Source organism: Passer montanus, unplaced genomic scaffold (assembly GCF_014805655.1).
Source record: "Passer montanus isolate IOZ18808 unplaced genomic scaffold, ASM1480565v1 scaffold39, whole genome shotgun sequence".
In the NCBI taxonomy this organism is placed as follows: domain Eukaryota; kingdom Metazoa; phylum Chordata; class Aves; order Passeriformes; family Passeridae; genus Passer; species Passer montanus.
Window position 1 is genome coordinate 7,996,253 of NW_024368707.1, and position 18,199 is coordinate 8,014,451.

An 18,199-nucleotide genomic window follows, 5' to 3' on the forward strand; every position below is an offset into this window, starting at 1 on the left:
TCTGCAGCCTTGGTAACTCCTTGCTCCATCGCTCAGGACCTACCATGGCAATCACAGAAGAGTATTAGAGTAAATGACTGAATTTCTTTCCTCTAAAGGTGCTCACTTCTCTTCTTAACATATTTAAAGTTTATTTCTAGTTAGGAGACATTACCATATCAGGAATGCTATTAATATCTGAGCTGTTCAAACCACCACTATTGTTAGTATTTTCCATTAGAGGAATGGAGGTAGCCAATCCCAACAATGCAGCCAGAGCCAAATGCAATCTACAGACATAGAAATTAAACTTTTATGTCCTGAGTCCTTATCCTTGCTCCTTGAGGGCTCTGTGTGGACCTAAGAAGTCAGTAAAACAAGAAACCTTGGTCCAAATGTATCGTGGCCTATGAACAGCCCACACAGACAGCTCCCAGGTGAAAGGGACAGGACTGCTGCTGCCTATTGCTGCAAAGAGCACCTTCCTTCTCCTATCATCCCTGCTGAGTGTGGGAGATGCTGTTTAGCACAGGCATTTTAGAAAGTGATGCTGCGGGATGATTTACTGGAGAGCGAAGCCTCTTCACGCTGTTCACCCTCATTAGTATTTATTTTAAACAGATCTTGTTATGTTAGCCTGACAGCCCTCAAACTCCAGTTCAATTGAACTGGCTGAACTTAATACTTACTTTCTGTTCACTGTATTTTCTTTCTGCTCTTCTCATACATGGAGATAAACTTGGATCCCATACTCACGTATGCAGTTCTTCCTCCCTCACACAGCTGTTGAGCATCCTTTCAGAAGGCCATTAGATGCCAACTTAATATTAAAAAGAAATTATTTAGCAATTGTCCATAATGAGGTCATGGTCTCAAAACCTCTATAAAGGTAGATAAATGTCATTTACTTGTCTACAAGTATGGCGAACTGAAGCTCAAGGGTAACAATATTTAACATGTTTCTGGTCCAGCCTGCTCTGATGGGACTTTCTCTAGCTGTTGTAGGGGATGATATTACAATGTTTTTTATTTGTAATCACAAAAATATTCTATTCTATTCTATTCTATTCTATTCTATGCCATTCCATGCCATTCCATGCCATTCCATGCCATTCCATGCCATTCCATTCCTTTCTTGGAGCAGTTACATCAAGTTACAACCAGGCTTCAAACAGGATTATAGGCAGTGTGCGGGGAATCTTATTTTAGCTTGTCCTTGCTGTCCGACTGTGTTGTCACCATGATATTTTATGAAAAATCCTTTGCCAGGATTTTTCTCTCCTGAGAAGCTGAGGAGCCTCAGGAAAGAAATGTAAACAAAACCTATCTGCTGCTGTGGAATGCAACAGGTGCATCTGTGAGTGGTGCATGTTGGTTGTTTCTAATTAATGGCCAATCACAGATGCAGCTGGCTCAGACTCTTGGGGATTCAGGAGCCTTTGTTATGCATTCCATTCTTGTTCTTTCTAGCCTTCTGATGAATCCTTTTCTCTCTATTATTTTAGTATAGTTTTAATGTATCACTTTAATATAATATATATAATAATCTAATAAACCAGCCTTCTGAAACATGGAGTCAAGGTTCTCATCTCTCTACTCGTCCCAGGAGCACCCCACAAAGCATTCACCATACCTGAGCCCAAAGCCTTCAGTGAGATGCTGTTCATCATCTGCTGTTCATCATCTGGGGGCAAAGGGCCTCCCCTAAGCACTAGAGAGTTAGGAAAGGAAACACCCTAAACCCCTCTTCCCAAACACACACTCTATCCCTTAGTGTTCGAAACTTCTGTATGTCTTTATTCTAATGTACATCAAGGCTTTTAACTAGTAACAATACACAAGGTTGTCCATAAATTAATTAGCCTTCTGGGAGACCTGCATAGGTGCTTTTGATGCAGTAGAAGCAAATTTACAATAGCTTATTGCTAATATAAGAAAAGTGATGATGTCTTCTGTTGACTTGGTGGCAACTAACTTGGTACTGTATTAATTTACTTCTTAGCTTAGGATGTTTGTAAACTTAGTAGTAAGGATATTTTAATAGAAGAATATTAGTAGGCCAGAGCATATTAGCATGTTAGCATTTAATTAACAATAACATTAATATTTCTATATCTGTCATATGGGAATATAAAAGGATAAAGCTAACTCCCAGAATAAAGTATACTTTGCAGCATTGACTGCCAGATACTAACAGCTAGATTAGTTTGATGGATTAAGGTAATGAAAGACTATGTGATTATCTTGGGGATTGGTTGCCAAAAATAAGATTCTGGGGAATCAGTATTTTTGGCCATTGTTCCTACTCAACCAGGTCCTGTGTCTGGAGCTACATGGTATAAATTGTCTTTCTTGGAACACTTAGCTGTTTTTCCCTAATACAGTTGGTTACATTTTTTTTTTTACTCTTTTTTTTTCTTTTTAATATGCAAGCAGACAATGTTTTCTATAACTTTAATGGGACTGTTAGCATCAGAAAAAGAGAAAGCAATATATCCTGGGAATTTGCCATGTAACTCTTAAAAATGGTCTTTTCAGAGAGGACATATGAATGGAAAATGAAATGAAAATTCTGCAGCCAGAAAGGGGAGGCCAATGTCACCAAATTTGGGATGGATCCTCCAGGCTGTGTCCCCTGTGAGGGTGGTGTGGGGCAAAGGGCCAGGTTTGGACCTCTCAGACCTCTTACCTGGAGAGGTAGAGGCAAGAACTCCAGGAACTGAAGGCAGTTCTTCCAGCTCCTCCCATCCAGCCATTTTGCCCACTGTGGCTATGACTTTGTAGTTTCTATTAGAGGATGGTGGCAGCTGTTCACACTCACCAAGGTGAAATTTCTGGTGGCAGGCATTTGTCTTACCATCAGCCCAGATGTCTTTAATCAGCTTATTTGTTTTTAGTAAGAAAACCTGCTGGTCTCTTCATGCTACAACTAATGTCATATCTAGGGGGAAGTTATGTACCATACTCTGCACTGAACTACTGCCCTGCCACAGCTGAAATGTGAGCTCCTCTGTCTGAGATGCACCCACTGGAGTTGTCATCTGCTCCTCTGCTGAGCTAATTCACCTAAATAACAGAAGAATAGCCCTGAACAGGTAGTAAACAAAACCCAGTGTGACGGTAGGACAATGGAGGAGCCCAGATGCACTGGCAGCTGTAAGATGAGGTACAAGTGGGGACAGCACCTTTTCAGTGGCAGCTACTGCAGATCCACTCATCCCCAACAATACAACATGACCTTCACATCACTTTCTATGCAGTGCTTGGCTGAAGCGGGGAGATGTTATTCTCTTCTCCTGACAGGGAAGACAGAGCTCCCCACGGGCTGAAGGAACCATCTTTTCAGTTTACTCAGTGGTAGAAATATTTGAAGCCACATGAACATGTGTGTGGCTGGCCCTAGGGCTACTTAGTAAACATTTAGCTGTCAGCATGTGTCACTGGATTCAAAGCCAGAGAGAAATCACTCCATCTATACATGTAGGCACTCCGAGAGCTGTCAGAATAATCTTCATTTGTTACCTGCCTAGATGTTATGTTTTCAGGCCTTCTTGGAAGACTGTCATGAATTAAAAAGAAAAAAACCAAAGAACCCAAAGGGTTAAATTATCATGTTTCCCTTCCCTCTTGCTTGTGGGGAAGAGGTGAATGGGCTTTGTGAGTGAAAGCCCAGAGACAGTCAATAGCAAGGAAACCTGCATAGAAAATAGTGTGCACCCCTCAAGTGTGTGGGGGCCACAGCCCCAAGGCAGCTGTGCTGACTGGCAAGAAAGTACTCAGAGAATGCTCTGGTAGCCTTTGGTGGCTAGGTGACTGTATCAGCCACTCCTTTTATTGACAATCCAGCAAACTGTCTCCAAACCACTAGCCACATTTATAGCCCTTCATAAATGAACATAACAGATTATTTGAATTTGAACTGTGGCTGTTTTTCAGGTCAGAAGCATTCTGGTACTTTCGTTCTATCTCTTGCTTTGCGTTTAAAACACAACTTGTTTTGTGCTTTGCTTGGTGTAGTAGCAACTATCACAAGATGAAGCCTATTCTCACCTCTGTCTGAAAGACTGTTCATTCACAGTGGAGAATTCCCTAAGTTTGGAGACTCACCTGCTGGTGGATGTACTGAGTCTGGCTGGGTGCTGTGCTTTGGACTGGAGACTAAAGAAGTTGATAACTCACGAGTAGTGGCTATTGCTAAACTGCCTACATAGTGCAAAGGTCTTTTTTCTTTCTCATTCTGTCCCCACAGCTGTGAGTGGGCAAGAAGCTGGGAGATGCACAGCTGGGACAGCTGACCCCATCTGGCCAAAGGATATCCATTGTGTCATGGTCAGAAGCAAAAGCTCAGGGAAGAAGAAGAAGGGAATAACTGTGGTGACAAGTAACCATCATGCATGCTGAGGCCATGCTTTCCAGGAATTGGATAAATGTCTACCTGCCAATGGGAAATAGTGAATTAATCCTTACTTTGCTTTCTTTTTATGCACAGATTTTGCTTTCCCTATAAAACTGATTTTAGCTTGCTCCACAAATTTGTGGGCTGCAGATGACCCAGCACACTAGGTCAAGAAAAATCTGAGCTAAATTGGCTGGGACTACATGAATCAGACTCAGTGGATAATAAATCTTTTCTTCTTTTTAGGAAAATACTTTGAGTGTGCCTTTAGACAAACACTGACTGTAAACACTATAGCAGGGAGTCAGAGAGCGCTCTGGGTTAGAGATGAGAGAGACTGACCATTGAAAATATTTAACTCATCTGCACTGTACCATGTGGTTGTTGGTTTCAGTTTTTACCTCCTTTAAGTAATGAGTCTTTGAAGTATCTTTATTTCGTCTTTATTCTTCAGTCAAACAATATCATCACTGATTGAAGAACGAGGTTACTGGTTGAAATACAAGTGCAGTGTGAGACAAATATGGAAATTTGCAAATAAATTAATACAGAATAATTGTCTTTGCATAGTTCAGAAGTGAAAAGTAGGAGGCAGCAGTGCGCACGTGCTGTGAACTGACACACACCACCACAAAAACCCAAGTTCCTAGGCAAACTCTTGCAGCTGCAAAGAAAACAAACCAAACCAAAAATACCCCAAACCTTAGAGAGCACTAACTATTAAAAACCAGGCAGAAAAAGAACTAATAAGCATTTTTTTTCTTTTTCTTTTTTTTTTTCCCTTAACAGAGGAACTAATAAGCTTTTTTTTTCTTTTTCTTTTTTTTTTCCTTAACAGACCATGCTGCAGAAGGAGTGTTTTCTCCACAGACAGAGATGCCTTTAGATAATCTGCCTTGGCATCCCATAGCCTGTCATGCCCGACTGTGATGCTCCTTTGTTGCTGCCCATCTGAAGGCCTATTACGTTCTGTCCCTGCCGAAGCTGCTCTTCTGAAAATCCTCGTCGATTTTGCTGTGCTTTCCTGTCCAGATACACACAAAAAAACAACATACATACATATCATCATTCTGTGTAGGATCATGAAATCACACAGGGAATATAACCATGAAAATCCATCTGAAATTGGCTCATATCCTTTGTAATACATTAAGTCATTTGCCCCATCCCATGTGCTGGGCAATACTGGCTGGGCTAATTGCTTTCCTGCAGACAGAAGTAATGCTCTAGTCAAACCTACAGTACTTTACACTTTTACTGTCCCTGCTATAGCAGAACCCCCAGGGACTTCCCCAGAAGCTGTGACAGGTAAACTATTCATGAAGTGTTATATATAAAACATAAAATAGTGTTAATTTGTGTTGAGGCCTATAGCTCTTAACAGCTCTAGTCCATGGGGTCTGATCCATGAGACACTTACCTGTGCTGTACGACAAGTTGATATCCATCTAGAACAACAGTAAAAACTGGTGTAATTTCAGTCAGTGGAGTAAATAAAAGCTGAGTGTACCCAGAGAAGCAGTGGGTCAGAGAAGGGACTTGATCACATTTGCAGAGGGGATGTTGGTTGTCAGCAGGACAGAATGTTTGCCTTGTTGCCATTTCCAGATCTCTCACCTCCTAAGCAATAGGCTTGCCCTTTGCACCTGTGTCTTAAATGTATGACAGTTCTTTATCTTCTGTCAAAACATACTGACCACTTTTGTTCAGTGTCGCTGGTCTCAAAAGCCCTTTGGATCAATGAACCTTTGTTGGAGCATAAAAGAAGCCTTTTTCTCTCTGCAAATAGCACTGAAGGCCAAAGTGGCAGCTAAGAAGAAGGAGAGAAGTTTGCACTCTGCTGCCTCGCAAGAAACTGTTCATCTTGGATTCATCTTTCATTTCTAATAGATGGGGAAAACAAGCAATTTGGAGAAGGATCAGCCTGTTGTTATCAAATGAACCATATGAATTGGCAGAGTCCCAGATTGAGGGAGGCTTTCCATCTACCAGACCCTACTCCCACGTGGGTAGAATCTATTTCCCTGCTGTGTCTGTCCTGTGATTAGGTTACAGGTTACGCAGCAATATGGCATTGAGTTACAGTTCTCCTCTTCTTCCTCACCCCTTCACTAGATGAGAATACTAGGTTAGGTACCTGTTGTGATTGAAAACCATCAACATGATCCTCTCTGTGAGAGTCAGATCCTGCACTGTGCTGACAACCCTGGCTCAAGTCTAAAAAAGCACTCAAACTCGCTGCTAGGCTCAGGGTGTTCAGGAAATTGTGGGAGATGAACTCACATCCACATGAAAGCCCAGCAAAGTGGAAGGGGGAGAAAGATCCACAGGACACCAGGACTGATCAGTCATTTTCCAGAATGAGTCCTCAAGTGGTGAAGTATAAACTAGTAAGAGGGCTTATAGAGGCCCACCACAGGCTCTCAGATCCCACAGCTCTTGCCAGAAAAAACTCTGTTTTGGGGGAGGCACACAGAACTGTGATGCCTCAGAAAGCAGGCCTCTCTCACTGCTGCTTAATTCCTTTTCCAGAATACTTACACAGGCAGCAAACTACTGCCAGGATTTCCATGAGAGGATGTTTTTAGAACAACTCCTGTTACGTAATTGAATCTCAGGTTCACTGTGTCTGCCTCTATTTTAATTTAAAAAGCAGGAAAATATTCTACTGTTCTTTTCTCTTTCCTCCTAGAATTTTTTGCTATGCTGATGAGTACTCCCACAGAAAGTCAAAAAGTAATTAAACACAGAAAAAAATGAGAACTGCAAAGAAGAAATAAAAGGAGATACTAAAGAATAGCATGGATAGGCTAATAAAAGTTACATTACATATAGGTTTGGATCATATATGGCTTGGAGTGTTATTTTTACCATCACAAGCCCCACATTTAGTATATGATGGTCTTACGGATAACATGTATGAGATTTGTTTTTAGATGAGTGGAAATGGCCTTAAGTGAGACTAAGAAAAGAGACGAAGGCAAGTCTACTCACCTGCCATGTCTCATACTATGTCAAGTTCTGTTTGGCCTGTCCAGCATCACTCTTACCTAAAACTGAGCCCATCAGATCTGTAAAATTTTTGTGCCAACTTTACACTAGTGCTAGTGTTTGCCAAGCCACAGAATAATAAACAGCTATGGATCCATGAATCTTGCTGTGTAAGGACAGGGACATCAGTCTGATGGCACTGGGAATGTGAAACGCTGGCAATGGAAAGTTAAATGGCTTAGGGCAAGTGTGGCATTATCCTAATCGCTGTTGATCCCTGCACAGATACTCTTATGCCATTCCATACTGGTCTCTCAATTCAACTTAAGGTGATTAAGAATCACCCTGAAAGCCCTGAATTATGAGTAACACTGGGTGGTGGTGAGGGGGATTGGTCTGCCTGAAGGGATAGGGAAGCTACTCAGGAAGCAGCTCCTGACTGGCAACATGCCATAACACTGGCTTTCCTTAAGGCAGCGACTGTAACATGGTATTTCACAGGGACTGCAATGGATATGGGTTGGCTATGCAAGTAGTATGGGCTGGACAGACAGACAGAAGTGAAGAGAGGTGATCACATCTTCATCCATGTCAACAAAAACTGTTCCCACCCACAATTAAGAGTCTAGATGAAAATTAATTTTTCCCTGTGGAACTTTGTTTTAGTTACATAAAACAAATAAGCCTGTCTGGGTCATAGTGATTTCACGTCTGGTTTATATTAAAGAATGTAATTGGATTTGAAATCAATTTTAAACCTAATTATATTCTGTAAATATAAATCTATGTGTGCAGTGTATTAAGTTAATGTAACCTGATTTCATAAAAACAATGCATAGGAGTTTGCATTTATTCACCTAAAATTCAAATCTCAGATTCAGTTTAACCAGCTCAGGGTTTAAGACAAAGTGAAGTTTGTTTTATTTTTGCTGAGCGTCACCTAGACATCAGAAAATTCAAGCAAAGAAAAGACAAGCAGTCAACTCTTTTTGCTAACCTGTGCTCGATATTTCTGTGTAAGAAATACTCTTGGATGCTAGAAACTTATGTCAATAACATGACAGTGGGGCAGAAGAGTAACTGTGGGAGGATTTCCTTTTCTTCCTGTCCCTGCTTTACAGCCTCCCTAGCCAAAATAAATGGAATTTCAGAACAAATAAACAGCTTTGCCAAGACAGAGAATTCTTCACAGATAAGCAGTGCTTCCCAAGAATAAAGAAGCCTAAGAAATTAAATAATTTTTGGTTTGATGAAAAAAGTAAAGAGACTTCATGCTTTCTCTTTGCTTAGTGAAGGGGTTGCTACTTGGGGGTTCACAGACATCCTTAACAGCCTTGCATTCCTTAGTCTTTCTGTCTGCTATCTGATGTGAGAGAGAAAACCTGATGACAAATATACACTTTTCCTGCTGCCCTTCTCTAGCCTCCAGAGAAAAACCTCCCTATTACAAGGAAACTTGGGAAATATTCTTCCCTTCCTTTCCCAATAAATTTCCTTAAAGCCTAAAGGCAGATGATATTACCAGCTTCCCAGGGAAGGCAGCTCTGAGCAGCTGAGCTCTGGACTTTACCTGTGGAACCAGGACGGATCTCCCTTGTAGCAGCCGTCATCCTTGGTGACCGCCAAACTGCCCAAAGCCATTAAGGTTCTCTGCACTGCTGCCATGTCCTTCCCTAGAAAGCCAGACAGTGAAATTAATGTAGGAAATCCTTGCTCAACAAATAGCTTGGCACAGTGAAAACCAGTTTTATCTGATGTATTAACTAACTCCCCCAGGTCCCTGGAGATATGCATTAATAGAATTATAAATGCTATTTTACCATTGCTGAAATGAAAGTACTGACATACAAGAGCTTATTAAAGTCAACAAAAGGATGGAGTTAAAGCAAAACTTAATTTTTCAGGCATTTCCAGGTTTCCAGGCCTTTGATTATTTTAATGCCTTCCTCCATACCATTTTAAGTCTATAGAATCCGTTTGACAAAATTTTCTCCTAAGCAGAGATTATTTTGGTATGCAAATAATGGTAAATATACTCAGTAAAATGTGGCTGAAGGAGAATAGTGTGTTAAATAACAGTTCTGAGTCTCAGTTTATTCAGTCAGTTTAATCCCTGTGTTAACAGAGCTCACAGCAGTTCTGGGAGCTCCTGTGCAGATAAATTCTATCAATCCTTCCCAAATTAACCATCAAAGCTCCTTCCTAAACCTTCCTACTTAATATGATGCTATTCAGTTTCATACCTTTAATTTCTCCCATTTGGTCCACTATTTTTCCATGTTCTCCTCATGCTATTTACTTCATTCCTCAGTTCAGAAAGTCAGGGCTTATCTCAGCTTTAGCCAAATAGAAATTACATAACTCATTACCCAATCCAGACATGCTACCTTTTACCTCTAGCAAAAAATAAGTTGAAGCAGGTATTTCCAATTGTGTAAGGTAGTAAATTATCGGAAATCTGCCTTTTGCTTCTCCCTTACTAAATCCTTCCATAAGCATTTCTATTACTCCCCTTGCCTCTTTCATTCCAGTTCTTCCTCTTTCCTAAAGTAATGTATCAAGTTAACAAATCTGATTCTGGTTCTTCACATGTGAAAACAAATAATTCAGAAAAAAGGAGACACCAGAGACACGATGATAACAGAATTCAGAAACACATCCAGTGGACCAGTATTAATGAGATGAGCTGGAGTGTAGAGGGAAGGGAGCAGTGCACACTACAGAAACCCTGTGTTTCTGTAGTGCGTCACCCTGATTGCAGGCAGATGCAGTCTAGGGCTCTGTAACACAGTGGCTGAAATGAGGACAGCACACCAAAGCTGAAAACATCTATCAGCTTCCAACAGTGGCTGTCATACAGACTACTACAGTTCATAAAATTCCTATCTGCAGGGGACCATTCGCTCATAAAATAAATTGTCAGCCCTCCAGAACTGATGCATTTTACTGTATTTAAGGCAAACTGCATCAGAGGGGTCCTTGCTGGGGAGGGCGGCTGCAGAGCCGACATTCCCCATGCGCACCCCGAGGAGGGTGAGGCAGGAGCCCTGAGAACTCCCGGAGCAGCAGATGTACCATATGCTGTAACAGATGCCACATACAACGTCCTTGGGATGCCTCCCATATAGCAGGAGAGCAGTGACTGCCTGGGATGAAAAGAGATGCGGAGAAGGATTGAAAAGTGAATCAGCTGAATAATGATGGCAAGCAAAGGAAAAAAAGCAAAAGGAACAAAAGACAGGCAGTGAAATATGATGATCAGCCTTGCAGGGCCATCTGGCAGCCTCCCCACGCTCTGTGCTCAGCTCTGCTTTATTTGTCAGTGACAAGTGGGAGATGCTGCAGGGGGAAACCTGAGTGAGTGGGAGCTGAATGGCGCGTGACAAAACAAAGCCACAGCTCTGCTCTTCAAAGACTCCTTGCTGCATATGAGGAGTGCTGTGGGTGAGGGAAGACCTGAATCCAAGTGGTCTTGTGTCACTTGCCCTCCTTCAGCAAAGAATACAAAGGGCTTGATGGTCAGCATAAAAGAAAAAAAAGCAGGGAAAAATTTTAAATTTCCATTGCAGTCACCTGACAGAAGGGATCATACCCCTTCCCTGAAGCTGAAGTTTGACTCTGCTATTGCAGCAAATTTTAGTCAGTGCCTTCCCTCAGCTCCAGTACTTGTTTATTGACAGGCACGTGGGCCACCCACTTGGCCCACAGCTTCAGCCTCATTGCAGGGACCCATCCTGATGACACGCCTGCATCTCAGTGTCTTCTGAAGTGTGCTTTGAATAACACAGCCTTGTAGAAGAACTTGGCACTGTTTTTAAAACAAGGAGGAGGGGGTTTCTGCTCACTTCTTGTGCCAAGCCTTTCTCTTTAGGTGAAACCTATCTGGAAGAACCTCCTCTCCGGATCCACAAAGGAGAAGGTTCAAACAAAAAGATGGAGAATTGCTCTGCAAAGTACTCCTGAAATGCTTTTTTGTAAATGTTGAACCAATACCCAGTGGTTCACCTGCCTCTTGCCTGCCTGGAAATATATCAAGGACGGATCTGCAAAAGGCAGTGAACATGTCTTGGGTGTGGATCAGGAAAAGCTGCTCAGCACAGCACATTTATATAAGAAGGGGCCATAAGGAGGTGGTACTTACTTCCCCTGGATCAAGAAGGCAAAGAGATGAAGAAAAGTGCAACAGATGGAATGAGTGAGTTTGAAACAGACAACAGCAGATCATATCCTAAAATATTTTCATTAATCGTTGCTAAGAATTTCAAAGCAAAAGCTCATGGAAAACAATTAGTGCCAGGGGAAAGCTATTTCTCAGTCACACACTTTTTTCCCTATAAACATACATTGATATCTCTCTTTCTAAAGAGATTATGGTGTGAAGTGTAGGAGTGCTGCAATTATGAAATAGTGAAATAGAGGTTGTCCTTTCTGCCCAGCTAAGGCATCCCTGCTCAGACAATTCAGCCCTGAAGCAGCACAGATGCCAGAGGTCAGAGTTATAGTGAGACACAAAGAGCTCTCACTGCTGGAGAGACATATTATATCATCCCAGCACTGGAATGAGCAGCAGAAGGGATGAAAAGGGAGTGGGAAAGTGAGGAGTCACAGATTAGCTTTTGGAAGAATTAAAATAGCAGTGAAGAAAAGCCTTGTATGTCTTCCTGCTAGTTTGCAAGTTGTGTTTTGACTTCCTGTCCTCTAGAAGTTACTATCTTTTCACTTTATGTCTGTTGAGAAAAGGTGATGAGTGAGAGGAAATTAGGAGACAGCCACTAGCAGTAAGAGCATTATGTCTTCAAAGCAAGTCCTTTTCCTCATAAGGATCAATGTACCATATTTTCATATGCATGGTAGGAAGCCATTATGAGTTGCAAAAGACTGTAAAGAACAACATCTGAAATGAGTGATTATCGTCCCTTACAAGTTAGATGCAGCTTCTCTCTCAACAGTCTGCTAGGCTGAGGGGTGGGAAGGTGCTACTTCAGGGAAGTGAAAATCCCTTGATTTAAGACATATAAAGATAGATTTCATAAAACACTAAAGACTGAACTGGAAGAAACAATCCTGCCCTTGTGCCAAAGGTATGGATTTGTCAAGCAAATCTGGCACTGAGACATTTACAGATCCCAGTAACACTGTCAGTATGTCCTTTTCCTATAACCCATTCATGAAGAACTCCCTCATCTTTCATTTCTCCAGCTGTCCTTCAGAGGAGTGATCTCTTCCACATATATTCTGACTGCCTGTGAAAACATACCCCACTTTTTTCTTTTGATATGTACTCCTACACAAACTAAGCTGGCCAGCTTTCTCAGTGGATTATTTTCCTCTTTCCACTGTTTGATTCTCATTGGAGATTTTTGACCCTTTCATATGCGCCTTTCACTGCTCTGCAGCTGTCTTTGCTCTGAGTGCTCAACCAAAGCATTGCATCACCTTGTCCAGGGAGATGCAGTGTGTTTGATTAGAGCACCAGGACGGGATGCAGAAGTGGGCAAAACCAGCCCCATGAATGCACAAATGACTCAGCTCTTCAGCAACTAGAACAAGCAGTTTCCATTTCAAGCCTGGGATGATAAGACTTCACCTGCCTTACTGTAAAACCACAGGAGCACCCTGAGTTTCTTTGCTGTTGCCATAGTGACCTCTCCTAAAAGACTGTCTCCTTAGAGAAAGGTCAGCTAACGTAGCATTAAGCAGTGAGTTTTGTTTCTCACTAGTCATAAATGAACCTCCATAAGATTCACAGAGGCACATATGCTCCTGAGAATGCATTTCTTAGCTCCAAATTAACCTTTGCTTATAATTTGAAGACTGCAATAAAATTTCGTCATCAGAAAATCAGGGTTTTCCATGTTCTTATTAGGAGCTATTTAATTTGAAATAATTAGCAGAGAGAACAGTTGTTTTATTAGGTCTGTGAATTTCTATCAGATGATGGGGTTTTGGATAACACATGAGCTTGGAAACGTTCTGTTATGCCCTCAGGGTAATATAAATCCCTCAGAGGAAATAATGCAGCACTGGAAGAACATGGTAATGAGGTAAGGCAAACAAACAAAAGATAATTACATTAGAGAATATGCCTAGACAAAATGCACATCAAAGCAAAGTAAAATAAAGATTATAAACTGACTTTCAGTTTATTATTTTTACCTTCCCATAAATCCACTGTCTGGAAAATATCTGTTGTTCTTACTCCATAGATTTCAGCAGCTTTTAAGAACTGAGATATTTGTTCCATCTGCTTGAAAGCCATTTTTGATTCAGAGATCTTTGCAATAGGCTCGTTTCCCTTTGGATGCAAACTGTTTATTAACTTGCATAACAGCTGAGAGATAAAGACAGAAACAAAATTAGAAAGCAGGCACTGAACTAGAAGGCAATTTCTGCACATGAAATGATGTAGCAAAATGCTTTTGATTGGCCAGTTTCTGTTAGGGACATAATTTCTTCAGCTAAAAACAAAAAAGGAAATTTATAATAATCAAAGTATATTAGAAAAGCCTAAAGCTTTCATTAACTGAAGAAAAAGCATAACCATATAAATCCTAATCTGCTAGAAACAACAAAGCAATCACTGGTAGAGGTTATATAACAACTGACAGAGAAGAAGCCTAATGCCCAAGCCAAAAAACAAGCAATGTCAATTGAAACGTTGTTAAAGTCACTTTGGCAGAGATTCAATGACTAGCATGGTCTTACAGCCACTGCAAACAGCAGCATCTACCTGTTGTTCAATAAAGCAATGGAATACAATGTTTTAGCTACAGAATTATTCCCAAAAAGACAGTTATGACACAATCTTATCCTTCAAATGTGCTATATATCTTTGCCTTTCCTTGTCAACACTGATTATTTCTTTAAGATAAAAGTATGCATTTTGCTTTAAAAAAAAGATCTCATTTAACTGCATGAGAGAAAAAGCTGAAGGAATGAGTCATACTTATATATAAAACATGCATGACTCATAAGAATCATAAATATTGTACTGATCTCAGTGCACTAGTAAGATAATTTACATTCTGAGATTAAGACTCTTGGTCAAAAGGAAATAAATCAGATACTAAGACATATATTTCTGCACTGACCATGAGCTCTGATCAATTTATCTAAATGAAGACAGAACACAGGAGCACTGTGCAGATAAAAACATGAAAGCGGGCAATTGGACCAAACTCACTGTTCCATCCATCAACCAGGTCTGAAAATGTTGCCTTCCAGGAGGAGGGTGCTCTATCTGTTCTCCACACTGCACAATAATCCAGTTCACCAGCTTAGACTCTAATTCTGCGTCGTATTTCTGTTCAATCTTTTCCTGAACTTCTCGGCTTAAGCCATAGCTTGGTCCTCTGTTAGCCATCTCTGGAAACAAGGCAGAACTTACTCAGTGGGCACAGTCCCAGTCCACACCTTTGAAGTATGCACAGGAAAATTAAAGGATAAAAGAGTGAGCAGCCTGCCCTAAATGTTAAACAGTTGAACAGATGTTCATCAACACTGCAAGTAACTGTATGGCACCGGGTTATAGCTCCACAGAACAGGGGAGGGATCAGTGAGGGAATATCCTTTTCCAAAAGCAGAAATCAGCTACATCTTTTTTAAAAGGAAGGAAGGAAAAAACAGCAGTCCCCCCTGCCCAACCACAAAAACAGGGGAAAAAAAGCAAAATTTAAAACACAGTAGGTTTTAAAGAGAAGATTCTGCTATGTTTACAGAGAATACAATAGGGTTGTCAGATCAATGTTACAGCTGCCTGCAAATCCAAAAGCATTTTAAAATTGCCTACCTAATACTTTCTAATAAGAAGAAGGTTGTGCATGGGAGCTCAGCAATCCGATTAAAGATGCAGTCAGTCTTCCTTAGCAGAGATGCAAGGATGGATATCCAGAGATCAGCACACTGAAAAGCGAAGATGAATTTAAGAGACGAAGGCTGCCACAATGCCCTGCTGCTGCTGCAGCATCGTGAAGAACAGTGTATTGATTTGATTTTCCTCACATATGAGAAGGGTCAGAGCAGGGGCGTTGCTAAGAGCCATTAAAGAGACCTGCCTCCTCAGTCACAGCCCAGGGATCCTGTTTATCTCTCCCATCTGTGGTCTGTTTTCATGCATCTTTCCTCAGCCTTGCGCTGCTCACCCCACCAGCTCAGATTTACTCCACCTAGTCTGCATCAACCCAAATTGCATCAAGCATCCCTCTAACAGATAGGCAGAAACACAAATAGAGGCACTCTGTTAAATGCATGTGACAGAATTACCACACATCTAGTTTATTTTTTGCAATGAGCCAGAAACAAACCCTTTTTCTCCCTGTTCTGCACTTCAATAACAGGATGAGAATGTGACAATTTTTCCTCTTCCCTGTTCAAACGCTGATAAAAAGTTTGAACAAGGGGACAAGAGGATGATAAGTAAGGAAGAGAAAGCAGATAGTAGAATATTATTATCGCCCTCTCATCAATATATATTAGGCTATCAAATAGTAGAATGGTGTCCTGAAAAACAACGCAAACCACTGAAACCACTGAAAAGTAGCAAACCTACTATAAAGCACAAGGATTTTATTTTCTGCTGTTATGACTCAGCTCACCTCCAGCAATATAAAGAAAGCTATGCCCATGTACAGTCGTTTAAATTTTGATTACACAATGTGGAAGGGGAGAGAAGAGTTAAGACAAGATGTTTCTTGTAGTCTGATTTAATCCTATATTAAATAAAATCACTCTGCTTCTTTCCGAGCTACGCAAGACTGTAAAATATCTTTCATTCATGCTGCATTATCCACCCTAATAGGAAATACTTTCCTTTTAGCAAATGATTAATTTTCAGCTTGATATGCAAGGAGGTTGATAAACCCAAGGTGGACACATAATCAGTTTGGTGAACAGAAGTCCTGCTGCTGTATTCAGAAAGGAAAAAAAAGGGGGGAAAGCAATACAGCTTCATGTATATCTGTTTTATAATGAGCTCTTCATCCATTACTTTCTCATTTTAAGATTCTGAATTCTCAGACTTATACTGCTTCTGATGCTGCTGGGCTTGAACAGACTCAAGAGATGAAAAATTTAATAGATTACCTAATTCATTGTTGTCCTCCACAGGCATTTCATTTAGTGCTTTCTCTTCTCTGCACTGGTAGTTCTAAACCCCTATGAAGCACTTGATTACATAACTCAGAGCATGCTACGTGACAGGGCCACCACTTGAGCACTTTCTGTCTCAGTGAGCACGGGGCTGAAGGCACAGCGGATGCGCAGGAACCAAGGCTGCAAGCCCAGCCTGGAGATCAGAGAAGTAACAGGCTGCAACTGCATCAGGAAGAGGCAGAATTTGACATCCTTTCCCTTCAAGCAGCTGTTAAGGGCTGGGCTTCACACTCTTTGGCCAGTGGCACAACCAATAAGCTTTATTTTGCACCTTCAGATCTTTTTGCGTTCTTCTGTTTAGAAGGGAGCTACCCAGGGTGCCTGGGCTGTTTCTGGTCACACCAGGGGGCTCAGTGCTCCTTGGCAACAAGATTTTGTCAAAGTCACCTACCTTTGCCTGTGCCTCTGTTTCCTAACTTGGGGGCAGGGATGAGTAATTTAACTCTCTGAAGCTGCAGAGCAGAGGTCTCCCACTTCACAGATATTGGCTGAGCAATCTGTTCTCGAGGGACCATTCCAAACTGGGAAAGCTGAAAAGCTTGGCCATCAATATAAAATTTTAATAAGGCTTTGAAAAACTGGGAAACTGCAGAGGATTGGTAAAATGCCAGCTCCCCACCAATATTTTCCAAATTACCACTAAACAAATTATAAGCCTGCTTTCTATGTCACCAATCCTGGGGGAAACAATAGAATAAATTTTTTTTAAGTGATAATGTTGATGCAATTTACTAAATGCTCTGTAATATATTAGAATTGGCTACTCCATGACATGTTGATTCTAATATAAAGCTGGCTAACTAGTCGATCCTGTAATATGATTGTAACTGAAAAATCATTAATGATGGTGTATATTCTATTCAGTGTGTACAAAAATATGTTCTCAGACCTGAACTAGTTAATGTTATTAGAAGTCAACAGAAACCCCCCGGGCTCCTAAGAAGATCCCAGCTCATGTGAGTGTGGGGGTACCAGTTGTTGGTTTCTCTGGGCCTGGATTGAAGGCACTTGAGAGAGTAGTTCATGTTCGGACTCAAGTGTTTAATATTTCTTATTAGTAAAACAGTGAAAACTCTGAGTTCGGCAGCTCTTCATTAGAAGGCACAAAATGGCTAACAATCTCTAGTTACAAGGTCTTTTAAGACTAAACTATCCAATTAAGAACGGACACCTAGATTACAAATGCCACTCAAACCCACGATGAAGAAGGAAGAAGAAACATTAAGAAGAAACCCAGGATGACATCCTGTGCCCTCCATCTTGCTTCCATCCACAACAAACTAAAAATCCTAAAACCTAAATTTCTCACCAAGCGATACACATACACTACTCTTTATAATCCATTTCACACTTTTGTGGATTCTAGCCTATCTTGAAGTCTAGGAGACTTGAGGATCAAAGTCAGTGCCCCCCTGAGGGTCAGGGCACCCAAGGAGGACACCCTGTGCCCTCCATCTACAACATCCTAAAAATCCTAAAACCTAAATTTCTCACCAAGCGATACACATACACTACTCTAGATAATCTATTTCACACTTCTGTGGATTCTAGTCTATCTTGAAGTCTAGGAAACTTTCTGCATGAATGAGGGTCAAAGTCAGTGCTCCCCTGAGGGTCAGGGCACCCCAGAGCAGACAGACAAATATTCCTGGTGCTCTGGCTTTCCACATTAGAGTAAGCAAA

General features: G+C 41.1%; 1 protein-coding gene across 8 annotated transcripts; it reads right to left on the bottom strand.

Annotated features, from left to right (window-relative positions):
• Positions 1-4,802: 4,802 nt before the first annotated feature.
• On the bottom strand, positions 4,803-16,535 carry TAGLN3 (transgelin 3). Of its 8 annotated transcripts, none has more exons than XR_005628514.1 (6): positions 15,156-15,538; positions 14,550-14,731; positions 13,523-13,697; positions 8,937-9,039; positions 5,207-5,399; positions 4,803-5,156 (listed from the first exon to the last, which is right to left on the bottom strand). XR_005628514.1 is itself a non-coding variant. In XM_039718068.1 (6 exons), the coding sequence occupies exons 3-6, from the start codon at positions 14,727-14,729 to the stop codon at positions 5,258-5,260; spliced, it is 600 nt and encodes a 199-aa protein (XP_039574002.1). In that variant the 5' UTR covers positions 14,730-14,779; positions 15,156-15,268; positions 16,448-16,535; the 3' UTR covers positions 5,189-5,257. The 8 variants fall into 8 exon arrangements, 7 of the variants coding, with proteins under 7 accessions (XP_039574002.1, XP_039573999.1, XP_039574001.1 ...); XM_039718068.1 differs by lacking the exon at positions 4,803-5,156 and adding an exon at positions 16,448-16,535 and having other exon boundaries at positions 5,189-5,399; positions 14,550-14,779; positions 15,156-15,268; XM_039718065.1 differs by lacking the exon at positions 4,803-5,156 and adding an exon at positions 16,448-16,531 and having other exon boundaries at positions 5,189-5,399; positions 15,156-15,268.
• Positions 16,536-18,199: the final 1,664 nt, after the last annotated feature.

What these genes read in the sequence shown, in the direction of transcription:
- TAGLN3 (XM_039718068.1), bottom strand. Translation starts at nt 14,729, where the DNA reads ATGGCTAACAGAGGACCAAGCTATGGCTTAAGCCGAGAAGTTCAGGAA. An exon ending in CCTGGTTGATGGATGGAACA is followed by an intron (nt 13,698 to 14,549) that starts GTGAGTTTGGTC and finishes TTTATCTCTCAG; the next exon opens with CTGTTATGCAAGTTAATAAA. An exon ending in GACAGTGGATTTATGGGAAG is followed by an intron (nt 9,040 to 13,522) that starts GTAAAAATAATA and finishes CTGGCTTTCTAG; the next exon opens with GGAAGGACATGGCAGCAGTG.